This window comes from Rhipicephalus microplus, unplaced genomic scaffold (assembly GCF_043290135.1).
Source record: "Rhipicephalus microplus isolate Deutch F79 unplaced genomic scaffold, USDA_Rmic scaffold_15, whole genome shotgun sequence".
Classification (NCBI taxonomy): Eukaryota; Metazoa; Arthropoda; class Arachnida; order Ixodida; family Ixodidae; genus Rhipicephalus; species Rhipicephalus microplus.
Window position 1 is genome coordinate 10826107 of NW_027464588.1, and position 11851 is coordinate 10837957.

The following is an 11851-nucleotide window of genomic DNA, read 5'->3' on the forward strand; positions in this document are numbered from 1 at the left end:
GACAACCGATGCCCATTATGCTGTTTATGACGACGGAATGACTACCAGTGGTGGCGCCCCGATGGGTACGTTGTGTGGTGAAACTATCAAATGTGCAAAAATAATTTCAAGCAGCGTGTGTTCGAGATTTTCAATATGCGGTTATTAGAGAAGAGAGAGAAAAAAACGATAAAAAAGGAAGGCGTGAAGAATAACCAGGTGCTAGTATCCCGTATGCTACCCTACACTGGGGTTGGGGAATAGGGGGTTGAAAGAAAGAGAAAGAGCCAAAAAATATAAAAGCAAAACACGAAAACACACGCACACACGAAATCAATCTACTCAGAGCCGTTCCAACAGGCCAGTAGTTCCCAAGAAGCTCAGTAGCGCCTGCATGGCCTTCTTTTGTGATGATGAGTCTAGACGATGGCGCAGTATACTTTCCTCTGACAGCGGCTGGTCATATCTTGCGGAGTGTATTAGAAAGGTATTGTCTATGTATGGTATATTCCTAGCAGTCGCAGAGGACGTGTCGAATTGTCTCTTCATCTCTGCATTGAGCACAGGTGCCCATGTCGGCCATCCCTATGCGGAATGCGCACGCACGAGTGAATGCCACGCCCAACTGTAGTCTGCACAGAGCAGTACCGTCACCTCATCGAAGTTATGTTGGAAGACGTAAGCTCAATGTTGCATCAAATGAGTGTAATCTGCATGCGTAAAAAATCGCAGCATATCCGCAGTGTGAATGAGGATGAGTGGGGCAAAGCGCTGGAGGCTTATATATACAAATACTGTATATATTTATCTACATTTCATAAGTGGTAGCTATACGTCGTATCCGTTCCCCCTCATTATAACGGCTTCATGGTCGGTGAAGGGGTGGATCGGTGATGGGGCATAGTGGGATGTTTGCAAAGACGAAATAGGGACAGCTGGCGCAGGTGGTTGCCATATAGGCAGTCGCGTACATAAATACATATACATATAAGGGATAGACAAACACACGCCTTATAGATCATTGCCCTAAAAAAGGCTCATTTGAAAGGGCTATGTAGCATTGGCGAGCAAGTATGCGGAGTTTCCTAGCAGCGTTCGTCCTAAAGAGAGGTATTCACAGGTCGTGGTCGTCTGTATGGGCTGATCGGGCAGCTTGATCAGCCTTTTGATTACCGACGATCCCACAATGACCTGCCAACCACTGAAATATAACGTGGTGCTTTCCTTCATGCAATGCATAAAATTATGCAATTGATGCCAAAGCGTATATTGCGTATGGTTTCGATTGTCACTCTGCAAAAGCATACCATTCAAATCTTCAGTTTTACATGAATATTATATACTTAAGATATTATTTACTGAATAAAATATTACACATCATTGAAGCTTCATTGCACGGCAAATGCATTCGAGTGAAGTGATAACTGCTATACATTATAATTTGTACAGTTCTGGCGAATTCAACAAACAACAATTTTTTGTAGTATAAGGACATGTATTCGCAGTCGGTGCAGATATTCAAAATATGTAGTGGAAAATCTATATTTATTGATAATTATGTGGGGTTTAACCATCCAAAACAACCGTATGATAATAAGGGACGCCTTAGTGGAGCGTTCCGGAAAATTCGACCGCCCAAATCTGCACCCAAATCTGAGAACACGGGACTACACCTCCATCAAAAATACAGCCGCTGCAGCCGGGGTGCGATCCCGTGATCTGCGGGTCACCAGCCGAGTATCTTGGCCACTAGACCACCGCAGTTGAGTGGGGCCGCAAATCAAGGCTGCATGATACATTGACACTAGTAGTATGTATTGCAAAATGATAGAAATGCAATCAGTCATTCAATCAGTCAAGACACGTTCGCTTTGTTTGCAGCTGAAAGCACTCAAGCGAAGCATCAAGCTCACGACATTAAACCGGAGATTGTCATCTATGACGCCCTAAAAATCAATCATAGATTTTAGAGTAGAAGCTAGACAATGCATGTTACAATACATAAGTAGTGGGAACTTCATAGGTAAAAAATGAGATAATTTTGTGTGTCCTTCAGCAGCTGATGATGATTAAAAAATGTCTGAATACTTTGTGATGTGTGGTGTTTTAGAATACCCAGTCACAGCAATTCACAATTTCTCACGCCTAGCGGGTTGGAATCTGGGCATCTCCCACGCAATTTTACATGCAATGGATTTTTCGCACTGCATCACATTTACAAAATTTTGAAGCGATACCGTAGCTCTGTGGTATGAGAGCTGCTTGTCACGCAGAAGGCCAGGGTTTGTGCTTACTTGAAAGAACCATCTGTATTAATTAGTTTACTATCATAAATTTTTTTATCTTGCAGTAATCGACAAGATCAAGAAGATTTGCTCTCAATCAGAGATTCCGACGAGACAAAACTCTGGTTGGTAAAGACGCGGCTGTTGCAAAGCCTCCCACCTCAAGCCCTCATTCCTCAAAAGCTCTTCTGAGCCATCGTTGAGAAAATAATGAACTACAATCGGCATCAATTCACTTCCTTTATAAACAGGCGAAACCAATTTCTTCGTTCTTTTGCCGCTTAAACAGTACGTAGACGTCTACATTCAAACTTTACGCATTCACAGCAACTAAGAACTGTAATCAAGATTATTGCAGGGCATTCAATGTTAGTATAAGAAATACCAACAAAATGTCTACTTTATATTACGAAAATCATCGTCGCCAATTAGTTTAGCTCACTGATCTGAGGAGAAGTTTGCCACGACTTCGACTTCTAGCATCTATGCTCTGGTATACGCTCCGAAAAGAACAGCACGAAACACGGTCCTTTTGAAGAGGGTTGTGCTCCAGTGACTTCGTTTAAAACTTTTCATGCGGTAAAACTGCAGGGTTCTGTCTGCACAGTCACATTAAAAAAGCCTTCTATCCCTTTCAATATGGACTTGAAGGCTGCTTGATGAAATGCGTTGGCGTTTGGTAAATTTACCATACTACGACGAATGAAAATCAGCATTGTGGGGGAGATCAAAGCAAAGCGGATGTATTCGACGTCTTCAAAGCTAATAACGTTGCGTAGGGTCGGTGACAATGTTAGACGTTTGAGGACCAAGGAGTCTTCTGAGCTCTTTCAAAGGAAATAATTATAACATTTATGAATATACCGCGAACGCTAATGTCCTGTTAAGTTTCAGTTCTTCGTGCACCTTGTACCAAAACACCAAAAATCCATGATTATTTTTTTTCTTGCTCTAGGTTACTAGGTACTACTCACTTTTGCCGCCAGGGTGGCACCACCTAGTCAGGCGTTCATTTAGCTTTTAGTCGTGTCCCCCAAAGCAATTTATAACAATTTTACCATGAATAAAAAATATTAATAAAATAGTTTTGAATTGGCATTCAAGTTTATGGTAATGATCTTTTTTGTTTAGTTAACTTTTTTCCTGTAAATAGTATAGCCTTTTAAAATGAATGGTGAAATAAGCTCTGCTGGAAGCCATGAAAGCAATGTAGGTATAATAAACATGTAACATTAACTTTATGTATAATCGCGTAATTTGTATTGGGTAAAATTAAAGAAGAAATAAATAGAGATAAAAGCAAGAGAGAAAAGTTGACCAGAGAATGACTCCGGTTTGCTTAGGGTGGGGGAAGAAAGAAGCTTTATTTTACTTTAAAGACATGCATATTGTCGTAAAATGCCTAATGTACTAACCCAAACTAACAAATCGACATGCTTGCCAGAGCAAGAAATGAAGACCCAAGAAAGTATACAACACGAGCACCATTTTTTCAAGCAATCCAAAGAGTTGAGACAAACATTTTGAGGTTTAAACTGCGCCATCCTATCGACCTATACTAAAGATCTACGATTTAATTTTTAAAGCAGACGTGATGGAAGTCACCTTGGTACCCGTTCGAAATATCGAGCGTCATCACGTAAAATAGAGGTTACATTGCACAGTACATGGTGTACTGTTTACACTTCGTTTACCAATAAGTCAACGCGCAGTCTACTAGCAAAGTTAAAACGAGTCACTACAATTGACCCTGAGCTTCTATTGTAAAGTGGGTATGCTAGCAATAGTACCCGATTCATATATCTGAATTGATCAGAGGCAAGAAAACGTTGACATAAATGGCTGTAATCGGTTACCAGCCAGCTATTACCGTGAAGAGAACCTAAGCTTTAGCTGTAAATCTTCGGAACCTTTCCAGAATTCATTTCTCCCACACACAGCAGCACGTCTGTGAAAACTGCAATTAAGCAGTTGCTTTACTATTACATGCACTTTATTCCTTGCTGCCATCAGTTTTCATGTCACTTACACCGGCGGGACGAAATCCTTTGTAATTCCCTCTGGGATATCGGTGTATTATTACACAAAAAATAATAAATAAATCAGTGACTGTATGTATGAATAAACAAATAAATAAATAATTAACCATCTACTTGCCTAGAAGCATGGTTCGCGAACATACTAAGTTTAATTAGGTTCATTAGGCCAAGCTGGCGTAAAGTCTATCGGGGTTATTTGATATTTAAAAGACACACAAAGACATAGTAAAAACAGAGTCTGAAGAACAAGAACTCGTGGTCTTAGAACTGAAGACTATGTTTGCTCCATAAAGACTTGCTCCGTATTTTACTTCGTTTCTTTTTCTTTCTTATGTTTATAAGAAACACAAGTACAGTATGCTGTCATGCAGTTTAGCTTAGTGTCAGAAAAATTGCACCATTAGACGCATGTTGCTTCACGTGTCATTATAAACAGAGTGGCATGTGCTCTGAACGTTCTCTTTGACTACTCCAAACTTGCTCAAAAATGTCGATGTGGCTGCTCCAAACCTGCTCCAAGATGTCTTTCTGGATGCTCTAAGCCTGCTACAATAGCACTTTTACCTGCTCCGAAGACTGCTCCGAAACCTACGTACGCTGCTCCACTTGCCGTCTTCACTTCCCAAGCAGCCTCAAGCCTGGTGCAGAGTTGCGGAGAAACAAACAGGGAAAGGGGTTCCGGCGGTACTGCTTTTTTATCGTCTGGTTCGAACGCGGTTACCTTAAGTTGTGCTAAGTGCTCTCATAAGGACGCCTATACAATGGGGAAAAGCTGAGGGCTCAGTACTGGCTGCTATATGAAGCTAGACTGTGGAGGATATTGAGGACGTGCACTTCCGTCCTTTAGTCTTCAGTAAACTCATGCAATGATAGCTGCACGCTATATCGCGTTTCCGTCGTCCACGCATCTTAGCGGTGCAGTGAGGGCAAATAATATTTGAAATCATACCACGGTATTACAAAATACCTGGGCAAGAAATATTGGAGATGGAGACACAAGATACTTCCGGAATGAATGTTTCCGACATGATACTTCCCAATTATATCTTAAGATAGTCCGATACATTTGTAACTTTGCTACTATAGAATACAACTGCACAGCGACTGCCCATCTACAGGAGTGTTTAATTGAAACTGACATAATTGCGGCCGATTTTGCTTGTTTCAATGTAATATCTGTTAGAGTATTCGTAGATACGTTTTCTTACTTAATTCACGTTAGTTTCATTCCGAAACACGCGCTAGTTTACTTGATAGCTCTTTATAATCTGTCGTATCAGGAGTTTTGCCTTAACGCTTCAGCCTTTTACGGATGTCACTGCTGACTTGGCGGCCAGCTAGTGGGTTGCCAAGTAATTGAAAAAAAATTAATAGAAAGGCTCCGCTAGACGGCACATATTCCAGTGCAGAACATTAGCTTGTCCGTAATCGTACAATCATTTTAATAGCACGACATCACCTGACAGGTGTAAAGCAGCAACAATGATGTCAGTGAAGGTAAATCCGAAGAATTAGTTTGTTTACAGCTGGTACTTTTCATGAGTTCACATATCAACGTTACCTGTGTATATAGCTTCATACGTCTAGGTGCTCTAGTGATCACCCCATCAATTTGAGGTAAACCAAGATAAATGGGAGAGTAATATGGTTTCACAAATATGCCTCGCTCATCACGACATAAATATTGCGAAAATGTCATCGCGTACATCGTGGAACCCTTTCCGCCGGGCACATGTGGCACATACCCACATACCACGGGTAGGTACTCGCCTAAGTTATTTGACAGCACATATCTACCGAGGAACGGTGAAAACAGACATTTATAATTCAAATGCGAGAGTGCATAGAAAAACCAACATAAGCTGCGTTCACCCGCCAAATCCAAAGAATAATTGTTATTGTCTCAGCAAGAATCGAACCCAAACATTCTGCATGGCAATCAAGTATTTTACCTCATAACCACTCCAAGTCTCAGAACCACTTTGGAAACACACTCTGTACAGACGAAACTTTCACGAAACAACAGTCCAGGTTGCAAGGACGTACTCGTTATTCAATTTTATAAACATTAATTACTTGTGTATTTTACGATACAGCCGTGACATTAGGTTAACGTTATCGGCCGCAAGTGCTGACGTGCTGTAGACCCAATGCCTATGACACGGCCGCTCATTTGGCCATGGTTCCATGACGGTTGTTTTCCCGGAAGGCCGTCTGTTAGTGTTGCAGCACAATAGCATACGAGTGATGTATACTTATGGCTAGTTACACCACCTGTATGAGAGTGCCCCACCGCGATGGTCTAGGAGCTAAGGTACTCGGCTGCTGACCCGTAGGTCGCGGTATCAAATGCCGGCTGTGGCGGCTGCATTTCCGATGGAGGCGGAAATGTTGTAGGCCCATGTGCCCAGATTTGCGATACAGGCCACATGATCAAGATGGGCAGCTATTCGGCAAAATACGTGTATCATAATGAAAATGCACTTTATTACGCTAATGATCGGCGCTCAAACAGAAAAAAACTACTTAATCTCGCAGGAGCTCTGAGCATTTCCATGCATAATTTATTCCTGTGTCTTTCTCCATACAATTCACAGCCAGCAAGGATCCAAACAATCTTAAGTGCAACACAAAATTCCACGTGGGGAGCAATGCCAACTTCTTCGTGTATCCCGCATGCGCTTCAATGCGCCTGCCATGTCTTCCACATGAACACAAGCTGAATAGTCCACTTCATGCGCTGAAGTGTAAAAGGCTCAGGCACCCCTTCAACTGCGTCCTAATCTCGCTTTACAGAACAACTCGGCGAAAGCGATGAGGCAGGCCAGACCAAGACCAGCAAGGAGAACGACGAACACGCCACCGACTGTTCGCAGGCCCAGCTCGCTAGCTGCATCAGTCCTTGATTTGCCGGCTTCGGTAGTAGGACATCGTTTGAGCGAATCCCATACTTTCCACCAACGATCCTTTAATTTTCGCAGGGTGGCGTGGTCCTGCAGCCGAAGTAACGTCGATGACAGGATGTTGCGGTACGGAGATCCTGCACAAATAAAACATGTCACATGGTTTGTTAAGACTGAAGGTTTCTACCGGGGCCCACGAAGACTGCAGTGACGTATTTCCGTCCAGTCAACGGCATAAAAAAAGTAACGCAATCAAATGACATTGCTATTCGTGGTCGCATCTAGGGGCCTATTGTTCATGGAATCAAATTCAGTCTTTTTCAGTTTTCGCTGCATAACATCCCTAAATAGCACTTCCTAATGAAAACAAACAAAACGTTTCACAATATTCTCATAATTTCAGCACAATAGGCAGTTAACGTTCAAGACAAAAAAAAATGTAGTAATTTGCCTTGTGTTCACAGCAAGTGTACCTGTGAATCTTAAAAGTGAAAGTCTTCATTCGCGGAGACACGCACACATTGTTTTGAGGTCACATACTCTGATGGCGTTACCACCTTTTTTTTATATATTACCCTTTCATCTCGCAGTGATCTGGGCTGGCAGGATGAAGTCACTGTCTGCAAGCGGCAAAGTGAAGCAATCCATAATGACCAAGACCTCCGCTATTAGCTCCTGCAAGGCATTGTGCCTATGCTTCCGTTTCATTCAATGCCTTTACAATAATAGAATTGGAATTTCTTCAGCGCCGTGGCCTGCCACAAGTTGGCGACGTTAGCCCAAGCCTCGACTTGCCTCATGCAATCTATCTATATGATAGCTGTACAATGCACCCCTGACTCAGCTGGCTATAATTTAATTTAGTGAAGCTTTGGCCTGATGGTTTAGCAGTGCGAAGTACGAACAGCATGAATTCAACACGCGTATACAAGAAAAATCAATGACAAGTGCTGCAGTCTTTCTTCTTTTTAAGGTCTCTTCTTGTGTTCCCATGTTCAATTCGCATTCTTTGTAATTCATACTGGCAACAACACCACTATTGTAACATTGCGCTTCGTACTTACGTTCTCCCTGTGAAAGATCACCACAGGCTAGAAGCTACAATCAACGCGCGTTGCCTTTCTCTGCAAAATGCCACTGGATGGCGGCATTAGCCCAAGATATGCTTTTAGTCAGCAACGCTCTTCTGACTTTCGCACCACTTTCTTTGCTTGCGCTCTCAGCTGTAACTAACACAGCTACCACAAAAACTTCTTTATTCTTTGATCATGGTCATTAGTAGTCGGCATGGAGATGTGCGAGCAGGTGCGAACGCGTGTGGATCTACGTTAAACAGCGCTATAGGTACCAAAAAACAACAGACATTGCGCAAGCTCTCTCATATCAATGTACAGTAAGCATATAACCACTCCGGGAACGACAGCTTTTGATTTCGTGTTATGCCACTTGCTGTGAAGTCAGAATTAGCCGTTCATTTTTTGCTTCATGGACACGAACCTAGCTTCATTTTGGCACAAACTGTGTTCCTGTGACATGTAACGTGGGGTATATGGGACGATATTGCATCACTCACTGTATTTTGAAGTTCTAAGAGACCTGCTAATAGATAACAGTACAATACGATCTTAAATAGCAATTGCCGTCAAAGGCAAACGCAGCTTTAGATTTCTCTATTGCGCGCTCAACGGAATATAAGAAATTCTAGAGAAAAGAGCCGACAGTGTCTAAAAACTATAGGCAGAGCACATTTACTTGCATCCATAACTTTGATGAAATGATAATACAATTACTTGAATTGACTGAACACTTAATAAATATGTCACCTATAAGATTCTTGGCCTCCTTATGCACTAAATTTCATTAAGGTTGCGTAAAAGAAACATGCCATTGTAATTCTTTATATTGTCAGGAGAGGAAGTATCGTTCATGAAACATAGATCTTAGTGTTTACGTATCAACGTCGTGCGATTATGAAATTGCAGTTACATAGATGAAAAGCTATCCACAAAAAGACAAGCTGACATCACCTCTATTACATGGTTATTACATGCTAATGATATGGTTGTTCATGAGCAATGTTTCGTTCAATAAAGTGTGGTTAGCACACAATTGTGGACGATGCAATGAGCCAATGCGAGAAATATGATAGGTGTAACATTTAGAGACAAGAAGAGAGCAGAGTGGAGCGAGGAAATAAATGTTCAATATTAACATCAGAATCAATAACATGACGAAATGAGCATTTTTAGAGGCATGTAGCGTGAGGTCAGGCCCTTGAAGAGGACGCAGCAAGTTAGTTGGACAAATGATATTACCGGTAGTCTACAGAAATAGCATGGCCTTAGGAAAGACGGTGCCGGTATAATTGTTGAAGACGGCAGCACGGAAGAGGCACTTGTCCTCCTGGGGTGAGTGGAGTCAGCCTCATGATAGCAAAAATGACAACAGTCATGATGAATATGAAAATGAGACACGTTGTACAAGTTAAGGCTCACCATGCGGAGTGGCGATGCCGTAACCCTTGGAGTCTAGAAGACCCCCGATCTGCTTAAGCTGGCACCGTCTTCGTACCACGTACTCAATGCTCGTAGACTCCATGAGGAAGGCGTAGCCAGCGCGTTCCACACGCTCAATGCCCTCGGCGATGGAAGACACAAGGTCCCCTTTCATGGCGTGCCACATCATCTCGTACGTCTCGTGCCTCCGCTTCTGTGAACCAGTGATTCCAGTAATATGAACGAAAATTATTTATTTAAATGATGCATGAGCAGGGTGCGATTGCTTTCTCACTTTTTCAAATAAACTTGGACAGTCTCAAAGCGCACCACAAGCGATGTTTCACTTTAAAGGGTGAGCTTGTTTCCTTGTCCTTGTTTTTATGAATGCCGATATGTTCACCCTTCTGAATATTGTGACAAGTAGAGGTTACACAAAGAAGTGAGACTCACGACAAGAAATAGTAATAAACGAAAACACAAGAAGTGTGTGTCTTTTCATGGGGCTAGCTCTTTGTGACATTAGGTTTTTCGAAGGGCACAACGGAATCGGTCCCCAGCCAAGTCGAAATGGTTCATCCGGCTTAAACGTTGCGATATTCCAATAAATAAACAAATATACAGTGAGGCAATGGTCGAAGCTAAGGATTGTACAAAATACATATGATATCCGAGCATAGGTTTGGATCAAAGAAGAACCCGCCAACTGCAATAATACTTACTGAAATTTGATTTATTCCATTACTTGGAAGTGCAGACTTTTCTTATGAATCACTGGAATCATAGCCTCACCTCAACGACACGTTTTGCTCTATGTGGTCTATGAGATACGCGTATGCAGTGCTACAAGACGCTGGCAGAGTCAATATCGAAGGCGACGCAGAAAGAAGCGAAGCTGGTTCCCCGCTTTTATAGGATCCATCAGGGCAGTCCCCACAAACCCGGACGAGCTAGTCCACTCCAAGGCGTGAGGTCTCGCTTTCCGCGACCTCGGAGAACTCCTCTGCCGGCCCGCAGTTGTGGAGAACAGAGATCAACCGACCACTTATAATGAAATTACCTATCACTTTTATCTTGGCAGGAGAGGCTTTCGTCTTCCCAACAATAAAATAAGTCGAGCGCAGGCTTTGACTCTCGCGCTACTGCACACTTGTTGGAATCTTAGCTCAGCTTTATTGTTGTTTTTTGTTTATTTGGTACCCACAGCGCCATAAGGCATTACAGTGGGAGGAATACATCCTGATTACAAGACATAACACAAGCTCAATTTGCGGCAAGTACAAGACAGCCTATCCAGATAGTAGGAAGTACACTGAATACGCAACGTAACGGAGATTGACAAAAATGTGCAAAAAATGCCAGCGGTTAACATATAGTAAGACGAAAACAAATACAATATCTATACAGCACAACAAAATACCCGTCATAACAAAATTATTCACACAATTTATCATCGCAAATTCACAAAGTTCATCACAAATGCATCACAAATTAGCACAAAATTATCCCGACTTTTATCCTAAAATCTCTTGCAGGTACTGCAACAAATTTGCTAGCCTAGACCACATGCTCTGGCGTTGCGGGGCACGGACCAATTGAATGAAGAAAACTAGTTATCCGCTAGGAAAAGCCCCGATGTCGGAGATCCCTGTGCGACCCTGACATCGGGGCTCAACGGCCTACCTAAATCGCCGTACCCCTACTTAAAAATGTAACGCTAACATTTGGCCCAAAAAGCCTGAACTACTGTTCTAACCCTTCGGGTTTGCGTAAAGTTCTTCATCCAAAGTGTTGTTATGCAGCGATGAATTTCAAAGCACCTGATACGTAATGAGGTCTCTTTCATAAAGTTCTGCCACACATGTTTCTAAGCCTTTGCTTAAAACTATTGTCTGGGCCGAATTAAGCTGTATAAAAATAATTAGCTCACAAACATATCAGCACAAAAGCTTCTTTCTTTTGAAACTTTCTTCAGGGCTACGTGACCAGGCGACTTCATCTACCTTTTGCTGAACGTACGCAGTACTCACACCTTTGCGCTTTCAAAACACATCAATTGTTTTACAGGACATACGTAGTGCCATGCAAGGCCATCACCGAAATAGACATCCGCTTTGATATAAAATGTGCCCCAGCTTCAAAGGGTTCGA

At 42.3% G+C, this 11851-nt stretch overlaps 1 protein-coding gene across 1 annotated transcript in view; it reads right to left on the reverse strand.

The window, feature by feature from the left end:
• Window positions 1–6956: 6956 nt before the first annotated feature.
• Window positions 6957–11851, reverse strand: part of LOC142784680 (glutamate receptor ionotropic, kainate 2-like) — a 120484-nt gene continuing 115589 nt past the window's right edge. The window contains exons 13-14 of the mRNA XM_075883156.1: window positions 9702–9915; window positions 6957–7343 (exon numbers count right to left, since the gene is read on the reverse strand). Of these exons, the coding sequence (XP_075739271.1) occupies window positions 7072–7343; window positions 9702–9915 (486 nt within the window). The 3' untranslated portion in view covers window positions 6957–7071. The remainder of the gene's footprint in view (window positions 7344–9701; window positions 9916–11851) is intronic.